Source organism: Dysidea avara, chromosome 2 (assembly GCF_963678975.1).
Source record: "Dysidea avara chromosome 2, odDysAvar1.4, whole genome shotgun sequence".
Taxonomy (NCBI): Eukaryota; Metazoa; Porifera; class Demospongiae; order Dictyoceratida; family Dysideidae; genus Dysidea; species Dysidea avara.
This window is the reverse complement of record NC_089273.1, coordinates 10,105,990-10,129,439: the sequence shown is the minus strand read 5'-3', so window position 1 is coordinate 10,129,439 and position 23,450 is coordinate 10,105,990. Positions and strand designations below refer to the sequence as shown.

Sequence of the window (23,450 nt, the reverse complement as noted above, 5' to 3'; positions counted from 1 at the left end):
ATTAACTCCATGGATTGGTTGTATATACTTAGCTTTCAAAAGATTGTCTTATATTGTAACTGTATATGCAGGTGAGGAGAATGTAGTGATTTTGGGACGCTGTATTAGCTGTTTTACTGGCAAAAGAAGGGCCGAATATTGCAGAATTGTTAAGGGACATACAGATGATAGAGCCTCAGTTTGTGCAGAGTGTCAAAGTAAAGGTGCTACTGTTACCCACTGTCGACAGGAACTGTCTCACTAAGAAAGTAATGTTGCAAATCTTTGCCGATGCATTCCAACAGATGACATTCCACCTTGTTGCATGGAATTGCTAAGTCCTAAGGTTGAGTATTACTCCTCAGGTGATAATAAAGGGAAACCAACTACCAATTCAGTGATTGGCTACATGACACCATACACAGAAGAATTATGGAAGAGTTGGATGAAACAGTTTACTCTTCAAACCGAGTGTCAGTTCACAATTCGTACTGGTGTGCAAGAGAACCAGAACACATCCAGAGAAAGTGGTGTTATCAAATTCCAGCAATCAGTCCATTCCTATAAGTCAGTTTGGACACATACATATGTGTGTTTGAGGGGAGGCAAAGGCAGGCTCAAATCTTTGAAACTGTCAAAGAAAAACAGACGAGCTATTGGAACAAGAAGGCTTGGCTGTGAAGCAGCCATTTGTTTGCGGTTACTAAAAATGTCCAATGGAACTGAAATCCTTGAAATTAAAGTACCAATGAACTCTGCTCATTCTCATGATGTTTCATCTGTAGCAGATCAAATTTGTCTCAAACCTTTGCAACAGATAGAGGCTAAAGTATCTGAATTGGTGCAAGACTCACTTTTGAATCAAAGGGCTCTTAGAATGGCTTTGAAAACGTGGGTAAATAACGAACTTATACCACTGCACCTTGAGACTGGTGTGATTGACAAAGAACCATCTTTGTTCAATAGAGCATACTGTCCCAATGCTGAAGATGTACGAATTATGGTGAAGAAGGCTATTATCCAAGAACGAAATTCACAATTTGACCAAGGAGCTGTATTACACCTGCTACGTGAAGAAAAAGACAAAAATCAGCTTAATTTTTTCTTTCGTGAATACAAGATGGCTTCTAACAAATATACTTCTTCAGATGAAAAAGACAACTCTGGTAATAATGACAGCTCTACTTCATCAAGTCAAAGAGACAACTTACGAGAAAGAGACAACACTATTTCATCAGGTGAAGAAGGCAAATCCATTTTATTAGGTGAAGAAAGCAAGGCTATTGAAAAATCTGATGCATTGGTTGAAGACAAAAAGTGTATCACATATGGGGAACAGTAAGTTACATCATGCATATATGCAGTATATAATTATAAACGTAGCAGGTTGATAGCAGTTTATGACCTTTTATAAGCATTTCATAATACCAGGATTATCCTGGCCACCAGGTGCTCTTAAAAGTGGTGAATTGCCTCATCTGTGGTGAAAATCCATACATGTAGCTGCCAGGCTGGTGAGTAACAATGCTTTAAATTATTAAAATACATTTTATCTGAATCAACAGTGCATGTGTTCTTACCAGTATAATCAGAATAGCAGTTGGTGGCTATGGAGGAAAACATTTTGTATTGACAGCTCTAAATTAATTTTGTATTGGTAGTTCTGTCAGTACTCTATCAAAATGTTATTGTTGGAGTATTGAGCAAGCAGCTATCATGCAAAAGTTTCTCCCATCAGATATTTTCAAATAAACCTGCTTATATATGTACAGTATTATGTCTGCTTTGTTTTATCCTCACTTGATGGTCTAAAGTTTGCATTCAAGCTGACACGCAAGTGGTATTTCTAGTCTACAAGCTATCCCATATGTACATAAATTTTTCAGAAATGTGTGTGCTTACAAAAGACCTTTACTGTACTACAACTGTTTGTAATATCCGGTACTACATGTGAGCAATGATTTGTTCTAAAATGTGTAAAACGTATCATTGCTAAATTGCAAAGCACATTGTGCAATACCACACTAGTGGTTCATAATGGGGTTCGCTAGGGTTTTCATAAGTATTCAAAAGTTATATAGATCTCTGCCAAACTGGCCTAACCCAGACATCTACTGCTCCACCAGTAGCATACCACTTGGCCAACCATTTAAAGTGTATTCCACAAAACTGAACTAGTATGAGAAAAATAAAGGAGGAGTGTGGACCACTTTTGTGTTCACACTGGGCCAATGGAGTGTGCCTACGTATAACCCTATAAAATACCCACAGGCCCACATTTGGCATCATGGCCTGTAGCTGGCTGGGATGCGTGCCTGGTTTTCTTAAAATCGTTTCTGAAAAACATGTATATATGGAATTTGTTGTGCAGCATTTGTGCTAAATGCAGCCATTGTGTGTGTGTTCTATAGAATAAAACCTACAGTTAAGCTGTACTCTGTATGCATTTTATCTTACTTCAGCTGGACGCTTTACTGCATGTACTGTTGGTTTATGTGTAAGGGGTATAACTTACTGTAATGATACTGTATGATCACTATCATGACATAATTTATTGTTTTGTACTCTAAAATGTAATACTTCACTAATGCATGTTCACTATTAGGAATCAAAACCTACTTTCTGAAATAAATGAAAGTGTTAGCACTTTGAAGACAGCTGAAGATATTGATCTTAGCAAGGAAGACTCATTTTTACTTGTTTACCAAACTAAGAAGCAGAAAGAATGGTTAGAATGTTATGGTAACGTAATTACTTGCATGGATGGAGTTTATAAAACTCTGAGATATGGATTTCCTTGTTACTTCCTTGTTGTCAAGACATCAATTGGAATAGGTAGAGTTGTTGGCACTATTATTCCCCAATATGAAACAGAGGAGCTTATTGCTGAAGGGCTTAAGATTATTAAGCAATGGAACCCACGGTGGAGTCCAAAATTCTTCATGACTGATAAGAGCTCACAAGAATTAGGTATGATTTCACTAACATGGCTAATTGTCTTTGAGTTGGAACTGTTCTATAGGTGCTATTGGTGTGGTACATCCAAAGTGTTTTAGATTGGTGTGTGACTTCCATAGTTTGCAGGCAGTGGAAAGATGGATAAACAAATCATCAAATGGTGTGAAGTTTGAATATAAGGCAACAGTTAAATCATCATTTAGAACCTTGTTATATGCTATTTCAAGTTAGTGATAAATTTTATGCAGCATACTGTGTTATAAGCTTTATTGTCACACAGATGAGAAATTTGAAGAGATGTTAACACAGATTCAAACATCTAGCTGGTACAAAGAAAACTTGCCATTACAAGAATACTTGATAAACCAGTGGCTGAACTGCAAACCTGTAAGTATTTATTATCACTCTTTAATAGGCAGATAATTACTGTTACCAGTAGATAATGAAAGACTTTTAAATGTTTACCAGTATATTTATATTTGGGCAGAGCTCAGTTAATATGACCTGCTGATTGGTTGAAAATAATCTGACTTGTTTGCATATTGTCTTTTTTTTCATCGGAATGCATTGGGTAACACATGAATGTGGTACAAAAAAACAAATTTAACTTATAACGGCATTCGTGTTCATGGAGAGTATCTTTGGGTGGGCGAGATCAAAGAAAATTTACTTTATATTTCAAAAAGTACACTTTAGGGCAAAAAGTACTTTATAGCCCACAAAGTATGCTTTATGTTATAGTTAAAGTACCACCAGACGTGTGTACGGAAAATACAGTACAAGGGGGTGTGTTGAGAGTCTAATACAGCATGAGGTGAAGCCGAGTGCTGCTTTTGCCTCAAGATCCTGAGTGCTATATTTTTGTACACACAAGCATAGGCAGTGCTTTAAGTGGTATATTGTATCCCCGGACTAGGAGCAGCCAGTTTCCTCCTTTATCCTAACAGCTTTCTTCTGCTAGGTTAGCTAGGCCAAGTCACTAGCAAAACCAATGACCAAGCACTTTTTTTCCAATGTGCTATGATCCTTACTCTAGTTGAAAATTCTATTTCTTTGTGTACCGCCAGCTTGTTTGTAGTGCTGGGCAATATCACAATATTATCGTATATTGGGATATTTACCTCTGATTTCGTCTTCAAATTGTAATATCATCATAACATATCATATTTTAGTAGTTTTCTGTATTTAGTGTAATTCTACATATTTACACATATTTATTCAATTCTTAGATGGAATTGCCATCCAAGTTATATCCAAAAAAGTACTTGTTATGAAAATATTCTTGCTATACCACTTAAGGATGGATATCGTGATATTTAGTAGTATCATGATGTTTCAGGTGGTGATATATCGCTTGTAGGAAATTGTGATATCGCCCAGCTCTAGTGGTTTGTTAACTTTTTTTTTGTAAAATAAATTTATTATGACTGGTGAACTCACACATACCACATCAAAATAAAAAAATAGTGCCCCTATCAATTATCATCTGAAAAACAAAGTATTCATCTGAAAAACGAAGTATCCATTATGCTTCGTTGTCAGCTATGTTTGTTACACAGCATTACTGTACGAATCAAGGACTGTTCAAAAAGCACCACTGCAATTAAAGTAACCACTATAAAAATATATGGATAATTTTCATTGCGAAGGAAAGCTACATGTATCATGCACTAGCTACCGCCAAGTTGACACCTTTTGCCATCAGCAAAGATGAATGAGACACAAAAGAGGACACTGGTAAGTCCATGAAGAATGCATTGTATGAATTAGTGATGTGCGATATGTGACATATATCGAAATATCGTGATAATTTTTTTTATATCGTGATATGATATAGAATCTTTATATCATGATATAAGCCGAAGTATAGATTTTAGTTATAATTAGAGAAAAATGTACCCAAGATGTCATTGTACACTGTAATATTTTTGATATAAGAGCTTGTAATGTTGTATGCAAGTGATGTACCGTGTTGTATTGTACTTCTAATAGATTAGTGCTGCAAGTGTCATCGGTGTAAGCACACAAGCTGAGTGATGAGTTTGTATATTGTGATTTAGACTCTATTTAGGCTGTTTTGGGTGGGTAATAAATCTCATATACTCCACCTTGTTTTCTAATATACTCCACGCCTCCAAGCACAATATGACATATGCTCAAATTCGGGTTTGTCCAATCGCTATGCGTTATTCACGTGCAGTGATTTAACGAGCGCGATTATTTAGTCACGTGAGGATGCATAGTTGCCATGGCGCTAGTATTATCGTAAGAAAACCAGTCGCTTTCGCCGAGCCTACAGCAGAAACAGCCGTGGATGAGGTAAGTAATCTGAGTGTAACGTGAAATAGAGTCTAAAGCAGTTATACGGGCACAATGTGGAGTCTATGAAATTTATAAACCCTCAGGCCCTTAGTAGCGCCCTCGCTTCGCTCGTGCGCTACAGCCCGGGCCTTCGGGTTTATAAATTTCATAGACTCCACATTGTGTCCGTATAACTATTATATATATCGTACCGTGATAATTGTGTGCAATAATCGTGATAGGAAAATATCCTATATCGCACATCACTAGTACGAATTACGATATACCAAAAGGCATGTGTCCGACTAAAGCATTGTCAAACAGTGAAAAAATCAAGCACTGCTATCGAGTTGCGCTTGTCTGAAGGCATCAGTCAGTTACTACATAAGTTAGCAAGTCACTAGAAAATTCTGTTTAAACAATTTCATAGCAACTGTTGAAAGTGTTTTGGGTCAATCTAAAGGCTTGTTTTTGGAAGGCTAAGTTTTAACCTAACCTGCTTCATCGTCATCAGGGAAAAGCGAGGCTGGTTTTTGGGTGATGTCTTATCATGGGCCACGCCCAATCTTCTGTGGTCAGTACTATCGTACTGTATAATATCATTTCTTTTTACAATTGGCAATTAAGGTTGCTATGTCCAGCTTTACTTGCCTTTTTTTACTACAACTTTAACAGGCCAGTATATTCATAGTACAAAAATGTAAACTGGTTGGGTTTTGTTTATAGCTACTGTAATTGTTTTATTTGATTTGTGCCATCATTGCTATATTTTATACTGTAGCTGTGGAGTCATGTATATAGGCAGGTGTACCATGCAAATATCAATACTGATAATTTTGTGGAATCATTTAACAATGTTCTTAAAAACCATTACTTGACTTTACGGCATGACAAATCAATTTTTTCACTAACTAAAATTTTGCTGCATTGCATTTTTCCTGACCAAGAAAGAGAGTATGCTGTTCTTACAGCCAAGCAATCATCCCTGCACAGAGTACCAAGAAAAGATATCCCAGAGTTTCTGAAGAATCGTCCTTTTAATGTACAGACTTCATGCATTGCCAACATGGAGAGATCCAAAAAAGTGCCAGCTGACTCTATATCAGAGATACATGCAAAAGACGGCATATACGAAGTTAAATCTTCAAGTGGGAACTCAGTGTATGATGTCAACATCACTGATGGTACTTGTTCATGTCCATATTTTCTTAAACAAAACCTCCCGTGCAAACACATTTTTAGCATTTTTGAGCACACGGACTGGTCATGGAAAAATCTACCAATATCCCTAACAGAAAGTCCTCATATGATATTAGAAGAAACCTTTTTAAAGGTCAACCAGTCTGAGCCAAACAGTGTAATTGATGTAACTGTCTGTGCTGGTAAAGTGGACGACCATACTGACACAGGAGATCATAATATTAACCAAGAAGTTGACTATGATGGCAACCATGCTGATCCTGATGCAGTTCATAGTACAATACCCTCATATCATCCATCTGGAAAAACTCTACTAAGCATGCAGAAAAAAATCAGAGACAATTTAGCAAAGTGTAGTGCTGCCGTATTCATGATTGACGATATCAGTGTATTGAAAGAAATTGATGACAAGGTAAACCACATTCACACTGAGCTGTTGCAAACTGCATCTACTAATCTGAGTTCAGAACAAATCCCAGTCATGAAGTGCCTAATGGCTGATGAAAGCAATGAATACAAGCAAAGAATTCACTTAATTTCACGAGCTAATCAACTGACAAAGAAATATAGGACAATGCGTGTGAAAAGAAAATCTAATGTCTCTACATGCCCTTTACCCTTAAAGCAACTTAAAGTAAAAGAAGACCCATTAAATAAGGCAAGCCTAAGATCAGTAGGAAGACCAAAAGGAAAAAAAAAAAGAACAGTTTAGGTAAGCCTGTGGGTTACATCTTCACATTTTATGTACGTGTCTACATATGTACGTATTATAGGCACTGATGTTGACAATGATCCGGATATGATCTGTAATGTCAAGAAGGAAACAAATGGGAGCAGTAAATTTGGTTAGTTATAATAGGGCATACTAGTATTGAAATTTTCCTCCATTACCACCTCTTGTGACAGAATCCCTAATTAAAAGCTTCTATCTTTTAATATAGATTTTTTAACCTTGCATGTACATGGTCTCAGTTGTTTAAAAGGTGTAGTGGCTTCAGTGACTATTCTACTGACTGACTAACTAACTTAGGTTATGGTAGCATGTTATGGCTTCCCGTTAGGCTGTGCACACTATCTCCACATTTTTCAACCATATTTTCTGTAGTAACTGGATTGACTGCAGAAGCGCTGCTCGTATTGTTCTTCACTTGTAATGCTAGGGATAATATAGAAGCATAAAGGCCACTTCATTTCTCATTAATTGAATATTAGGGCATGCATTCAGATGCAAAATTAATTTTGTGGCATGTTTATAGTGCCATTCTTTCTTTGATGTAGGATGCATGGGATCACAGTCATACCAAAAAAGTTAATAAACAAGTAAATGCAAATTAAAATTAGGAAATTTTGAATTCAATCAGGACATAAAAATAGTGAAACAATGAGGTTGTCTGATATACAGTACATTAAAATTATAATTTAGTCACCCCTTCTGCTTACAACTTATTACAGATGGCTGCAGGTTCGAGGCTGCCCAGGTCCAGTGATGGATTTTTTCTCCTTTCTCTACCTTTTCAAACACACTTTATGTACCAACTGTAACCAGGCTGTAGGACCAGGTGTCCTACAGACCTTCAGCGCTTGTGCCGTAAAGCCTTAACACATAAATTTTTAAAAATTATATTGCATCTGTAGCTACATATGTGACCGGGCCTGCGAAAACAGGGCATGTGGGCACAAACTACACCCCATCACTCTACAGGTAATATCTCAGTACTGGAAAAGTATATTTCCATTCTGTAACTTGCATCATGATGCCAATTAAATGCTCACTAAGAGTTGAAAATTGAAATTCCATACCATAATGATACAAAAAGTTATGTGTGATGAAATTGTGAAAAAGTAGGCAAAAATCATGTGCCCACATGCCCTATTATCGCAGGCCCGGTCACATATACACTATTGGGTTTACCTCACCAATACCACCGAGGTGCTATGAAGGTATTGTGAGGCTGTTGCCATTTTGTGATAATGTGTAAACCCCCAGGGTCCCTTTTGTATATCGTACAATCATGTCTTAAATTGTTCACACCAATGACATTTGATGTTCCGGTTGACTGCTTGATATTCACAAAAAATAACTGTGAAGATTGTCCATCACTTTAAATAGCTGGCCTTCCTCAGTTGTTTTGTCCTTCAGTGCCAGTCCCACATTGGCATGCAACCACCATTGGTTCATAATACCAAAGTAGGGATTTCACTGGTACCCTACTTCAATCAATATAACAGTTAAGATTTTTGCTATAGCATAGCCGATTTGCACGAATTACATGAAGGTCACCTGTTTATTTCCAAAAAATACCTCAGGTTATCCTGTATTGATTTTGTTATTGTTGTTTTGATAATAATTGTATCAATATACAAATTCACAGGAAAGAGAAAACGGTGTGGTGAATGTCAGAATTGTAAAGCAGCTGATTGTGGAAAGTGCCGTTTTTGCCTGGACAAAAGGAAATTTGGGGGACCAGAATGTCTTAAAAAGTGTTGTGTTCAGAGACGGTGTAAATTTATTACCTCCAGAAGCCCTTACAATAGTGATGAAAAACAGAACGTGATTCAAAAGAGTAAACCACGTGCTATTGAAGCACTTGCATCTATTGAAAATAAAATAGAAAATCTTCGTAAGTTGTAAGGTCTATATGTGCATACTGTATTTAAATTATTTTTCTGTAGAGAATAAAGCATTCCTGGAAACAAAGCAGGAGAAGTTTTCACTATTTAAAGATGAGATCATGAAGGTGTTTTACTATAAAGTTTCAACATTGTTTTGATTTACTAAATTTATAGGCTGTTTATACTGGTTCGATGTTCACAAAAATTTTAATGTTGAAACTTTCCTGACGATCCAATTCCACCCAGATGTTTGTCATCAGCAAACATATCTAATATTACCAGAAAATTGCTAACAGAAGGAAAGATGATAAAAAATGTGTTGCCAGATGGAAACTGCTTTTTTAGAAGTGTAGCAGTGTATGTACATGGAGATGAAGATTATCATATGAATGTACGAAAAAAATTATGCTCTCATATCATTGCAAATCAAGATGTGTACAGCACCCTTTTGTTCAATAATTCCATGGCTCGTCACTTGAAACATATGGCCAAATCTGGCACTTGGGCAACTCAAGTTGAACTACAAGCTGCTGCTGATTTTTATGGGACTGATTTGTATGTTTTGACAGAAAAACCCAGCAAAATAGATTATCATTGGATATGTTATGCAACATCTACCAAAGAAAATTATTCAGAAAAAATTTTTACCCATATGCAATTGGCTCATAGCTCTTCTGTTCATTTTGACATGATAATAGAGTTAAAAAGTAAAGAAGTGCCTACGGTACGACCTGTGCTGCAAGGAAAAGTGTACCAACATGTTGAAGTACTATAAGTATACAATGTAGCTTGCTAACAAAAGTATCAATATAATTATACAGTTATGATTGATGTGTCATGATAAATACCGTGTTTGTATATAGCTACAATGCATGGCACGCATGGGTAAGCTGGGCACGCACGCATGCACGCACACACACATTCATCGACTGAGTCATTTTATAGTACAAAATGTAGGTGACTCTGGATGGGAATTTCTGTGTAAGGACAGATAGGCTGATAGCTGCATGTAAATGACAAACTTTCTGCTTATCATTTTAAATGGAACATGGCAGCATTAGCAAAGCACACACTTCTGTATAGTTTTGCAACATTACTTTTCCTTTGAGACAGTTCCTGTTGACAGTGGATAACAGCAGCATCTTACTTTGACAACTCTGCACAAACTGAGGCTCTATATCACCTACATGTCCCTCAACAATTCAGTACCCCCCCCCCCCCCCCCCCCCCCCCCATTTCTAGTAAATCAACTAATACAGTGTCCCAAAACCACTACATCTTCATAATCACCTACTTATAGAGAAAGGGAATAAGACTTGTAGCTACTTAACTGCATGTATAGTGAATAGCATGGGATTATAGATATAATGTAATAACACCCTAGGGTCTGGCATGCAGGGCTGAAGACAAAGGAGCATGCTGAGTAGCTATGCTTACAGCCACTTCTGTAATCACTGCAACCATGAACAAGCCTCAGCTTCCTTACAACTCTCAAATAATTTTGAGCTAACCCCTCCCCTCTCCAACTTTATCACCTTCCACTGCCTGGCATGGGCTTTCATAAAGGTAAAAGCATGTGTACAAACCGGCGAAAAGTCACGGAAACCGTAGACTATAACCCACGTAGCAGTTAAATACGACTAAAACGTCTATACAACAGCACAATAAACCATATTGTCACCTGTAAAGGAAGTCACAAAACTCTATGCTTCAACTACGCTCCCGATATCACATCCCTATAAGCCCTGGAATACGCACGTGATCATTCCAAATAATAAGAAGCTTGTGGAGTTTACCCTGTACTTTACGCCTTCCATTTAATTATTTGTGGCGTATTTTGACAAAAAAAGTATTAGGCCAGGCCAAATTAATTCACAGTTTATCGTCACCACCCGCATAGGTTTTTAGGAATAGAGCAATAATTTCATAATTCATTATTTCTCACGTGATAATCATTGCCTACGCTTCCGAACTCGTTTTTGTATATTAAAACATGGTGTGTGCAACAAACGTGACCCAGCCTGGACTCGTTAGTACTTTCAATAAATGGATTTCTAAAGAGAGATTGCATAAACGAATAGCTAAGTATTAACAGTGACGTAATCAAATAAGCTCAGCAATATTTATTTAATGCTTTATGGTGAAAAGTGACACCAAAGGTCTGATGGTAACTTGCACCATCAGCCTGCCTAAGTACAAAATTATCTACAATTATACAATGTTATGTTGATTAATTATAAATGTTTGAAGTTTGTGACTGGAGGTCTGGATTGATGACAGGTTCTGCAAGGACAAAGGAAGTGAAAGGTACAGTTGTTGCTCTCGTCAAAATTCGTTAGAAAGTGATTCCATAAGAATGATTTAAGCTTAGATTTGAGAGTAAGATATGATGTGTTTATATCCATTATCGGCATGGCATTCCACAAAGATGGTAACCGATGGAAATAAGAATGTCGAGCTGTGTTGTTAAGGTGATGAGGTATCAAGAGTTTATTGCTTGCTCCAGCCCTAGTAGTAGAAGAGTTGAAACTGATAAAGTTGTTGATGTTGAACTGGTAGGTTGGTGACTTTAGTGACTTGATAGCAAACAGTATGTCCTGCAGTTCAAATATGTATATGAGGGGAAGGAGCTTCAGGTTAATTAGACGATCTTTGTAGCAGCTGGTGTAGTCATTGAGGATGTGTTTAGTGGCTCGGCGTTGGATTCTCTCAAGGTTAACAATGTCTTTCATCAAATGTGGTCGCCAGATCTGAGTACAGTAAAGTAATTGCGATCTTACCAAGGATACGTACAATCTAACCAAGGTAGTAGGTGAATGATTGCAGACAAATGTCCGTCGAATTAGACCAAGTGTTCTGTAAGCACGGGCAATGATGGTTTTATGATGTTTCTCCCAGCTCAGATCTTCAGATAGTATCACGCCAAGATCCTTGTGAGAATCTACATGAGGTATAATGGAATCAGACATTGAGTATGTTGTGTGGAATTTGCGTTTGAATGATAAGTGAATAAATTTCTTTATATTGAAATTTAAGTCATTGTCCTGTGACCAGACGAAAAGAGCAGTAATGTTATCTTGAAGGTCTTCCTTGTCAGAAACCGATTTAATGTGATTAAAACATTTGGCATCGTCTGCAAATTTTAGAAGCTGGCATAGATGGATATATGCAGACATATCATTGATATATACTAGAAACAATAACGGACCGAGGATGCTCCCCTGTGGAACACCTGAAACTACTGGTAACAAGTCAGAGTAGACATTATTAATAGAGACTCTTTGATAACGGTTAGTCAGGTAGATCTTGAACCAGGACCATAATGGGCCTGTTATTCCAATTGACCATAGCTTTTGAAGTAAAATCGCGTGTAATACTGTGTCAAAGGCCTTGCTGATGTCAAGGTAGATAACATCAGTTTGCAAAGAAGTGTTAGTGATGAAGTCAGTTAGAATTAACATCTGTTGAAGTGTGGAACAACCCTTTGTGAAGCCAAACTGAGATGGACTAATGGATTTGTTGATGTGAGTAATGATCTTACTGAAGATTAACCTTTCAAGAACTTTTGATACAATGCAGTGGCGGATCCAGGATGGGGCATTTGGGGCAAATGCCCCCCCCCCCCCCCCCCCCCCTTCAAGAAATTGCATACAAGATCGATATACTCTAATAGAGCAGTCAATTACTCTAATAAAGCAGTCACAATGTTCATGAGGCAGTGTAGCTTACCTATGAAGCTACAAATAGGATTTTATTTTACATGACGACGTGATATAGTAGGTAAGGATAACTAGCTATTATTGTTGTGACCTTTTTTTTTTTTTTTTTTTTTGTCTTCAATTGGTTTTCAGCAAGTTTTTTTGGTCTTCAACTGTTTTTCAGAAAGGTGCCCCCCCCCTCTTTCGAAACTCTGGATCCGCCCCTGCAATGGATAACAATGAGATAGGACGATAGTTCTTAACACTGTTGGCGTCACCTGCTTTAAAGATAGGCACGATTTTATGAATTTTCCAACATGATGGTAATGTAGCATGACGTAATGATTGTGAAAATAAATGATGGAGTGGTTCACATATCGCTGTAGCGCAACTTTGCAATACTCTGGGAGAGATGTTATCGATTCCGGCAGATTTTTCAACATCTAGTGAAATTAAGGCTTCATAGACTTCTGGAATGGTAATAGTAATTGAATGTAAAGAGTCATGCATCGTAGGAAGATCTTCAATGTTGGGGAGTGAGGTTGAGTTGTGAAAAATAGAATGAAAGTGTTGATTAAATAAGAATTGTTAAAGTAGCTAGCAACTGTGTGAAGCTACTTTTTAATGTAAAAAAATTATGAAATATGAAAAATGACCTCCCGCCCGTATGACTTTTTCAAATATCCCGGACGATAAACTGTCAATCAACTTGGCCTGGCCTTAGCTATTCTTATTACTTGGTTATGTAATTATTATTATTATTACTAGGACTGGGTCACACATAACCAAATAAATTGTTTACGTATAATGCACCTATCAAAGTTTTGCCCAACCTACCCCCATGCGGGAAAACGAGGGGGCTAACGAAGGGATTAGACTAAAACTTTGGCCCTGGGTGCGGGGCTTTAGATTATGCTGCTTAATTTAACCATATAATTGAAAAAAAACTTACTTCTGTGAAGATATCTTGCTTTCCGCGTATAGCTATGTATTCAGTCAGTGAACAGAAGCTAAATAACTACCAGCATACCAGTTATTGAATTAATACCAACACACGTGCGTGTATTCTAATATATTCGTTTGCGCATGGTGTGGTCTGTTATCCTTGTGCTGTTAATCAATCGTTTATTCTCCAGTGTCCTTTCTGCCTTTATTTCAAGGTACGATATAAGAACCCCAGGTTATAAGGAGGGGGATATGTGGGAGAAAGGAGGGGGATTAGACTTGAAATTTTGCCCCAGACGAGGGGACTTAGACTGAGACTTTGGTCAAATCCCTACCTAATTCCCCTCCTTGCCCGCATGGGGGTAGGTGGGGCAAAACTTTGATAGGTGCATAAGACAACTTCCATTTTGTTTCTCTAACTGATGTATAGTAAGTACTGTAACAGTAGGACCTCCACTATCCAAGTATCTGTGTGCCAGTACAATTATAGAAGTGTGAAGATAAGTGAATCCGTTTGTTAGGGTCCGCAATGAAAAAAAAATCGATAATCATGAAATTACTCCCCTACTATTTCAACCTGTACGGCATATCAAAGTACTTTTATACGTACCAATAAACCTTATTTATCTTCCTCCATACGACGAGAATCACGATTGTTGTGTGCTGGAAATCGTGAAAATTGCACGCTTTCCGGATGAAGCATGGGTTCCTTCCCATAGTTGGCGTGCATAGTCCAGGTCTATACCTGATTATAATCCACAGCAGAAATAAATCGATTTGCTACTGTGGATTTGGTACGGAGCTACTCTTTGCCGAAAATCAGCTGAAAATCACATATTTTTGGATTCGGAGCAACCCAGCAATCAACAGAAGCAAAGCCCACAAACCTTCACTATACAGCAACATAGTTTGGCTATCACTACATGCACAGCGCAAGTTTCATATGGATCTGAGCTTTCCTTCCATCAAACTAAGTGGCATGAAATTTCTTTCTAGCGCGTATGAGACTAAAATGAGAGGCGTGGCTAGAATAACTCGAAGTTTTAGTTTCTCCAGCAAGTTATTTAGGTTTCAAAATTATGTTGTGACCACCTAATGGTATTAGTTTCCAACTAGAAATGGATCACGTGGTTATGGATTGATTTTTCGTGCGCATCATAGCTATACATGGTTAACTACTGTACGTACAGTAGTGGTATAATCCATGCAAGCAAATTTCATTAGTAAAAATTGTCTAAGCGCTGTTTGAAAGTTGCAACTGTTGGTGCTGAAATGATGAGAATCAGATAAGGAATTCCATAAATTGACTACTCTATTCGTAAAAAAGTTCTGTCTAACAAGTAATCTCGATCTTTCCTTTAAAAGCTTAAGAGAATGGCCCCTGGTGGTAGCAGTATTTAAAGTAAAATAAGTAGATGGGTCCAAGTCATAATATCGTTGAAGTATCTTACAAGTTTCAATCATATCACCCCTTTGGCGTCTGCAATATAGAGAGTAGAGATCCAGAGTTTCAAGACGGCTTTCATAAATCAGGTGGGCTAAACCTTGAAGGCATTTAGTTGCACATCTCTGAACCTTTTCAAAGGTGTCATGACTCGTACCAGAACCGCTTCAATAGCCAAGACATCATTTGTGAATACACCACTGCTGCAGGCTGCTACCTCTCGTGCGCGGGCGTCTACTGTATTCCGTAAACCCACAAGCCTTCCGTAAACGTACGTTGTCACTTTTTATCTGGAAATTTAACAAGAAAACACACTGCATGATAAAATTTAGTCGTACAATACACAAGCAAATATCAGGATAAGTAAATATCCAGTAAATAAAATCAAGATTCTGCAAAGGACAACCAGTGGAACAACACTCTGATCATAGGCGGCGGAAAGGGGGGGGCTAGGGGGCTAAAGCCCCCCTTCGGTCTGCTGAGGGGGGCTTAGCCCCCCCTCAGAATGATATCAAAACGAAATTATCTTTCTTGAAGACCGTGATAAAGATCGAGATACTCTAATAGAGCAGTCACTCTAATAAAGTAGTCAGTGTGCAGCGAGCTATGTAAGAATTTTTATGTAGTTTATCAGCTAGAAATGGTATCTGGTGAGGTGGAAAACTCTTGTCAGTTGGTTGTGACCTTTTTTTTTTTTTTTTTTTGGTCTCACCTTACCAAACTATAGAAATAAGTCTGGGTCAGCCCAGCGGAGCCCCCCCCCCCCTCATATCAACTACTTCCTCCGCCGCTGACTCTGATACATATCCTCTAAAGTTTTAAACAGATGTAATGGAATACAAATGGTAACTAATTGGCCAGCTTGCTTTATCTAATTAATCCCCTCTGTTCAATTCATGTCCTCATTTAGTAGAGTATTGGTGGCTAATGAGTTATCACTTCCACAACTTCACACATTCCTAAAGTGGTCAAACACATAGGTAATCACATCTAAATAAGAATCTTGGCTTACAATTAAACACAACAAACAATCGACCTGTTGTGTTGGCCAGCTCGCTTATTCTAATTCATTGCCTTCGTCCGATTCATGTTCTCATTTAGTAAAGTATTGATGGCTAATGAGTCATCTTTTCCACAACTTAACACATTCCTAAAGTGATCAAACACATTGGTAATCACATCTAAATAAGAATCTTGGCTTACAATTAAACACAACAAACAATCGACCTGTTGTGTTGACCAGCTCACTTATTCTAATTCATTGCCTTTGTCCGATTCATGTCCTCATTTAGTAAAGTATTGGTGGCTAGGCATGAGGCTATTATGCTCCAAAAAATGAGCATTATGCTTTTGAGCAGTGCTAAAAAAATCACCTATTATGCTTTTGAGAATTGCCCATTATTCCCAAAATTATGCCACCATAATTGGCTAATAATGCCAGTTTATTGCTGTATCAGACCATTTTCATTGATGTTTAGGCTTCAAATAGTCTTGAATTCTTTAGCTGGTTACTGTATTAGAGAATTTCATTTCAATATGACTGCTTTATTAGAGTAAATAATATTCAATGACTGTTCTATTAGAGTTTCTGACTGCTCTATTAGAGTATCTCGATCTTTTTTAACGGAATTGTGCAATCTGCAGATTTTCCTACTGTTAAAGCTTTATAATCACCTCAAAATGCTAGCATAATTCCTGATTTCCACACATACCTATTATGCCCGAAATTATGCCAGCATAATCGCCGCATCCCTATTGGTGGCTAATGAATCATCATTTCCACAACTTAACACATTCCTAAAGTGATCAAACATAGTCCAGCAGAAGAAAGGCCTTTTTTGGCTGAACCTTGCAATATGGTCTATAGTTTATTTTGTTACAAAATATTTCTCCATACTATGGACTACTCAAAACAACTTGCTGAACCTCCATCAGCATTGGGAAAGTTGGGATAATAATTCCGGAAATTCTAGTATTTTGGTCATTCCATGCTAAAGTATCAGAGAAATTAAAATGTTAACCCACTTTTTTCAAATTTCTCCAAAATTGGCACAAAGACAGTACATCATGAGTCAAAGTCATACACCAAATTTCATACCAGCGTTGAAACCGGGTCGGGTCATCCGGGTCATCCGGGTCACATTTTCTCCGGGTCATCCGGGTCTGACCCGGTTTACAATTTATCCGGGTCTGACCCGGATTGGATCACGTGAAAAACAAAATTGTTCGTTTGACGACATGGAAACTTATAAACGCTATCGCGTAGCTTCTTCGTGAGCCACGCCCACTTATCGCATTACCAACATACGCTCAGCCACGCCCATTTGTTAGTAAGTGTAGTAAGCACGAAACTGAGGGTATATCTATGATCTATGGTGAGGGGTAGCCATTGTCAGTAGGTGAAGGCTCTTTTTTTTTTTTTTTTTGGTCTTCAACCTACAGCTAGTCTGAAGTTGCAATATTTACTCAACACGAATCGAACGCTCAAAATGTAGACTCGTTCGCTCGCTCGAGACTAGCAATTAATCCGGGTCACATCCGGGTCAAATCCGGGTGAAATCCGGGTCTGACCCGGATAGCACAGTGGGTCATCCGGGTCAGCAGTAGTGACCCGGTTTCAACGTTGTCATTAGATTCCTTTGATCACATTCCATGTTACGCCTGTTTGCTTTACTGTATGTGTTTTACTGCATTAATTGTGATTGTACAATACTTCTAATATTGAACTATACAGTAAAACTGTCTAAATGGATCACTGTATAATAAGGTCGCCTGATTTAATTGACAATTGTAAGTCTCCTAGTTGTGTCATTTGTGTACACAGTGACATTAACATGTTTAATGCATCCACCTCCTTAGTAAGACAGGTGATCGGAATGGGAAAGTTCACTATTATTTTTATGCTGAGCGATTAAGTAAATTTATAGTAGTTATATTAATGTAATCTCATCAACTAAATGGTTTTAGGTATAAGTAATTGTATAAGTTGTGTTTTGAACATTTATTTAGCTTGACTTTCTGTCTTGAATAGAGCACATGTAAAGTAGTAAATCATGATATCTATGCCAAAATAGCTAAACTGCAGACAAAATAGCCAACTATGAAGTAAATCAAAATCAGCAACCAAGAATTGCTCCAATGATTAAATTTTAGCTAGACTAATGCTCTTTAATTTTAGTTTATAGCCAACTCTCAATGATACAGTTGTAGTGCCATGCATGCACCCTTTTCACAGCTTGACTTTCATGATTTGTTGTAACTGAGCACTGTCCCTGTCTACTGCTGCATTTTATGTTTGTAACGTCTCAAGTCTCCATGCTAGCTGCCAGTGAATTCATTCACATAACTGAAATATGTAATTAAAAAATACAAGAAAACATATGCCACGCTCTTTACAATACAGTTACGTATAAAATGCAAGTAAACAATCTTGTCTTGTGCAGCTGGCATGGCGAACTTCGGTGTCAGGCAATTCAATACGTGCTTAATCTTTTTTGCCTTCACCTGGCTTAGCTACTAGGCTCTGGCTGGCTTGGCTGTTTTCCTTTATCTGGTTCATCTGGTTTGCATACTCCTACAGTATTGCGTAGCTAACTACTGCAAGTTGTGTATGCATAATTATATGTGTCACCCATCACTGTGCCATTGCTACACCACTGATGAACCTTATTTAGCTCTAGTTGATGTTGATATACTGTGCTGTATATTGGCTAATAACTTTTATCTGGTGATGTTGCCTGTAATGTATTGCTGCATACAATACTGCAATAATGTACCGTATTTCTATAATTATAAACCGTTAAAAATATTTCGTCGAAGGTAGCATCCGACGAAAATTAATTACACGAAAATTTTTTACCAACGTAATATTCGAGAAGTTGAACGAATTCGGTAAACTACTTTCTGGCCACCTGGATCGAGGCTTGGCCATTGGCGTGTCAGGCATATGCCTGCTGCAGTCTTTTAAAAACAAAGTTCTCCCTGAGAGGGGTTCGTCTCGCTTCTTCTATTTCGCTGCACGTTGGTAATGATGCCATTCCGTGAGACAGCTACTACAGGACACATTAAATAAAGTATATATGTACAAATATGCAAGTTGCATGGAATGAGCTTCTACCACTCCAGTCCATTGCTTGATTTGTGACGGACAACTTCTAAATCTGAGGCACAGCCTCCATGGAACGGAGATGCCACACTTTCCAATTCGCTGCTTGTCATTCTGCTTCTCAAAAAATGGCCGTATAGAATTAATAAAGTTATGTAGTTCATTGTTAAAAAATTTTCGTCGCTTGAGGACACCGGTGAAAAATTTTTAACACGAAAATTTGTCTCGTGAAAATTTCTCGCAGCTTATATTTATAGAAATACGGTATAGTTCTCTCCTGTATGTTTTGTATACATATACTGTGTACTCATCACTGTGCCATTACCACACCAATGATATACTGGCACTTAGCTACTGGTGGCCTTTAGTTACAATACCACTATTGTGTTATATTGGTCACTACTGGGACATATTGATTGGGGATCGTGCCTTCACCACCTAACAGCCTCACCAGGGGGCTGTCACGATGGTGTATGTACTTGGTTTTATGTGACACGGTCCTAGTAATAATAAGAAGAAGAGAAAAATTTCCATACATTGAACAGAATGGAGCCATTCAACTTCCACTCAATTATTACATACAGCTGTATGCTGTGTAACAGATTAAACAAAGCTGACAACGAAGCTTAATGGATACTTCACTTTTCAGATGACAATCAGGGCGCATGGCGCCATTTCAGATGCGGTATGCATGGGTTCACCAGTCATAGCTAATAATTATTTACAAAAAATGTTGGCAAACATGTACACAAAACATTTGGAATTTTCAACTAGAGTGAGGATTATATAGCACATCGTTAAAAAGTACTGATACAAGCTGGAGTAGTGCATGATATTAAATCACAGTAAAACGATAAGAAGTGTTATATCCTTACTGTTTCGTTATGGGATCTTGGAGCATAGTAGGGATACAACACTTCTTATTGTTTTACTGTGATTTAATATTGTGCACTACTCCAACTTGTTTTAGTACTTTTTATTGATGTGCTATGGTCCCTACTCTAGTTGAAAATTTGTGTACTTGTTAATATACATATACATATTAATTAAAATACATGACATTCCAACAACCTTCACAATTTGGAGGAGATCCTATATATCCAATGCAGCAAGTTGGCATTGTTGAATATCGAATTAATGGACTACTTATGTAGTACAAACGAGAATATCGAACATATCTGTAGGGAGAAAAATTTAACTACTTTGATACAGATATGCATTTTTTTCAGATATGGTATAATCACAAAGGTAAACAAATACGTATAAGAAAAACTTCAGAATTTTATGCTCAACTAGGGATCATAGAAAAATGTAGGGAAAAAAGGGAGGTCACCTACACCTGCAGATATACTAGCGGAAATTCAATCCAAAATTATAGGTATATACTGAAATACCCTAATTGAACTAAAAATTCTTAATTTTTCCTTACATATGTGGTATAGTCAAACAGTAGTTTACGTAAGTTGGGATCGCCACTAAAATGCTCTGTGCTGCCTGAAATTCTCCCTTTAAAATCATCCTAAAGACATCTTACACAATGAAAATTACCTTTACGGAATAATATTAATCCAACAACAGAAAACAATCTTACAGGTGACCGGATATAAAATTATAAGAATAATCGCCCAAACTTGAATTTCACCTGCCTGCCTACCTACCTGCCTGACCACATTCACAAAGCTGGAGGCCAAATGAAGCAGTGTACAGCCACCATTTTACACCGCAAAAACAAACTCACTAATGGCATTTGTGTGCTGTTTGCTCCTTGTCTTTCCTTTTATCTTCAATCAACCCAGTCGTCATCTTCAAGTAATGAAATCAGATCAAGGTGTTCATTTTCTGGATCAACACTTTCCTTGAGCAGTATAATTTAGATGCCACAAAATTATTTAAAGCTCTTGTGCTACTGCAAAATGTACTGGACATACCTGTAACTTTTGAAAACACACCTATTTAACAATCTAGAATGATGGAATGCAGATACCACATACTCCAATACAATGAACAAACACCCTTATTAGTCTTAGACTAGCTGTATTTACATGATAGCAGGGTAAATATTAGGCATAGTGACCATGCATCTTGGTAGGTGGGACAATGACTTGAGACACTCTAATTCAGCAGTTACCTAATAAAATAGTCACACATTTAATGCTGTACGCTGCAGCAAAAAATGCTAAACTAAAAATTAATTATGAAAAAGATGAAGCCATAAATAGCGATGAGACAAGAGATGAATAATAGTATTACAACATAGCTTATTGGGAAATCTCTACTTTGGCACTGAACAAACAATTGCCATTTTCACACAGCTATGCTGTACTACCATCATTAATCTCTTGTTTCACTACTTTTACTGCTTGGATCCCTACTTCATTTTTAAATAAATAAATTTTAAAGAATATAAGGAGAGCTAAATATGGAATTATAGTGCAATAAAAATTATTAATTTAAAAATGAAATAGGGTTCCAGTGATAAAATGCAGTGAGACAAGAGACGATGGTAGCTATGAGGGAAAATACCTAGCTACTTGGCATTGTAGCAATGTGGGAAATTGCCACCTTTGGCATCACTCCTACAATGTCAAGTAGCTAGGGATTTTCCTCATAACTACCACATCATCTCTTGTTACACTGCTTTTTATTGCTGGAACCCTACCTCATTTTTTTATTGCACCAGGTTGTTAACTTAGAGCATAGCTTTGAAAATACATGTGTGGCTGTGACTGTTGTATTAGAGTATTTCGATCTCACCACTCAGCTATGCAGTAAATCAAGCTAATGGACATGGCACAATTCCTTGTTTTCTTATAGAGCTAGATCATTCTTGTGGCACATTTTGATCGTTGAAGGGGGCATGGTAATTGTTTTAAAAATGTAGCTTAGCTGCTACAATCTGCTAAGCACCTCAAATAGTTTTGTGGTGTCTCAATACACTCCGATCCTTCAAAGAAAGTGTGAAAGGGAAAATTTATTTCTTGGTATGGTTTGCATGAAGAAGAAGGAGAAGACCATGTAATCAAAGACAAAAGGAATGGCGAAGCACAGAAGGCACACCATTCATTGGAACTATTGTTGCTGTGGTGTAAAATGGAAGCTGTGTGCTGCTTCATTTTGTTTCTAGCCTTGCGACTTTAGGCAGGCAGGCAGGCGGGCGGGCGGGCGAAAGGAATGGCGAAGCACAGAAGGCACACCATTCATTGGAACTATTGTTGCTGTGGTGTAAAATGGAAGCTGTGTGCTGCTTCATTGTTTCTAGCCTTGCGACTTTAGGCAGGCAGGCAGGCGGGCGGACGGGCGGGCGGATGGGCGGGCGGGCGGGTGGGTGGGCAGGCAGGCAGGCAGGCAGGCAGACCAAAATAATTTCTAGTTCTGGCATTTATTTTGAAATTCGATATCAGGACACTTGTGTTTTCTTGTTTTTAATGCTGTAATTGAGTTGAATGGAGTAAGACTATTCCGTAAAGGCGATTTTTGCCACGTTTGATATTTCCATGTTAGATGCTGTTTTTTTTTATGGCGCATGTCACTTTAGGGGGAACCCAACTAAAAAGTATGACTATACCATCAAACATATAATAGCAGTACCACAGAGGCTAAAGACTGTTTCATATACATATGCATAATATTATACAAACGTGACCAGATCTGTAAAAAACAACAACACATTTTTGTGCATTTTCTAGTTCTGTTTTATTACATTCTATTGATCTAGATAGCTAAAGGAATAGTCTACTGAAGTATCAGTCCTAAAAGCTGTGAGGTTTAGAAGCAATAGCACTACAAAGTGGTAACAACATAAAGATCAGTGATAATGATCCTAACTTATGAATGTAACTTCATACAGTGGTGTAACTTGCACCATCATATTCCCCATAGACAGACCAATCCATTGTTGGTTAAGTTTGCACCTTAAAGACTTTCCTATGACTGGAATGAAAGCAAAAAACTTGAGCAAAACACAACAGTGCACTATGCCTTTACAGTAAAATTTTACAACCACAATATTGACATGTACATTTACTTTAGTGGTTAAATCATGTATTTCATAACAATTTAATCAAGATAAGCTACTGAAACATTAAGTTAACATTATTTGCTATTGTTATATGCCTAGAACAGACTGGCCTAGAACATGGATTTACCACAGTATAGCAGCCTACAAACTATTACATAAAGTCCTCCAAAAGCCATGAGTAATGTGATG

General features: G+C 37.6%; 2 protein-coding genes and 1 long non-coding RNA gene across 3 annotated transcripts; 2 read left to right on the top strand and 1 right to left on the bottom strand.

Annotated features, from left to right (window-relative positions):
• The first annotated feature begins 27 nt into the window (after window positions 1-27).
• LOC136247789 (uncharacterized) lies at window positions 28-6,333 on the top strand. The gene is made up of 6 exons (XM_066039614.1): window positions 28-1,317; window positions 2,585-2,949; window positions 3,002-3,163; window positions 3,218-3,324; window positions 6,020-6,280; window positions 6,313-6,333. The coding sequence occupies exons 1-6, from the start codon at window positions 305-307 to the stop codon at window positions 6,331-6,333; spliced, it is 1,929 nt and encodes a 642-aa protein (XP_065895686.1). The 5' UTR covers window positions 28-304.
• Window positions 6,334-6,380: 47 nt separating this feature from the next.
• LOC136243154 (uncharacterized) lies at window positions 6,381-9,050 on the top strand. Its single transcript, XR_010694756.1, has 3 exons — window positions 6,381-7,150; window positions 7,212-7,283; window positions 8,811-9,050. It is a non-coding gene; the product is annotated as an uncharacterized lncRNA (long non-coding RNA).
• A 2,235-nt stretch (window positions 9,051-11,285) lies between these two features.
• Window positions 11,286-19,356, bottom strand: LOC136247788 (uncharacterized). Its single transcript, XM_066039613.1, has 6 exons — window positions 19,256-19,356; window positions 16,213-16,288; window positions 16,078-16,097; window positions 12,260-12,558; window positions 11,853-11,992; window positions 11,286-11,801 (listed from the first exon to the last, which is right to left on the bottom strand). Exons 1-6 carry the CDS (start codon window positions 19,354-19,356, stop codon window positions 11,286-11,288), a joined length of 1,152 nt encoding a protein of 383 aa, XP_065895685.1.
• Window positions 19,357-23,450: the final 4,094 nt, after the last annotated feature.

Bases quoted from the DNA above. Each gene is read 5' to 3' on its own strand.
- LOC136247789 (XM_066039614.1), top strand. From the start codon at position 305: ATGGAATTGCTAAGTCCTAAGGTTGAGTATTACTCCTCAGGTGATAAT. The intron at 3,325-6,019 runs GTAAGTATTTAT...TTTATACTGTAG, and splicing joins AGTGGCTGAACTGCAAACCT to CTGTGGAGTCATGTATATAG. The intron at 6,281-6,312 runs GTACAGACTTCA...CAACATGGAGAG, and splicing joins TGAAGAATCGTCCTTTTAAT to ATCCAAAAAAGTGCCAGCTG.
- LOC136247788 (XM_066039613.1), bottom strand. From the start codon at position 19,356: ATGACAAGCAGCGAATTGGAAAGTGTGGCATCTCCGTTCCATGGAGGC. The intron at 16,098-16,212 runs GCAATGAATTAG...TGACCACTTTAG, and splicing joins AGAACATGAATCGGACGAAG to GAATGTGTGAAGTTGTGGAA. The intron at 12,559-16,077 runs GTGATAACTCAT...CAAATCCATTAG, and splicing joins GAATGTGTGAAGTTGTGGAA to TCCATCTCAGTTTGGCTTCA.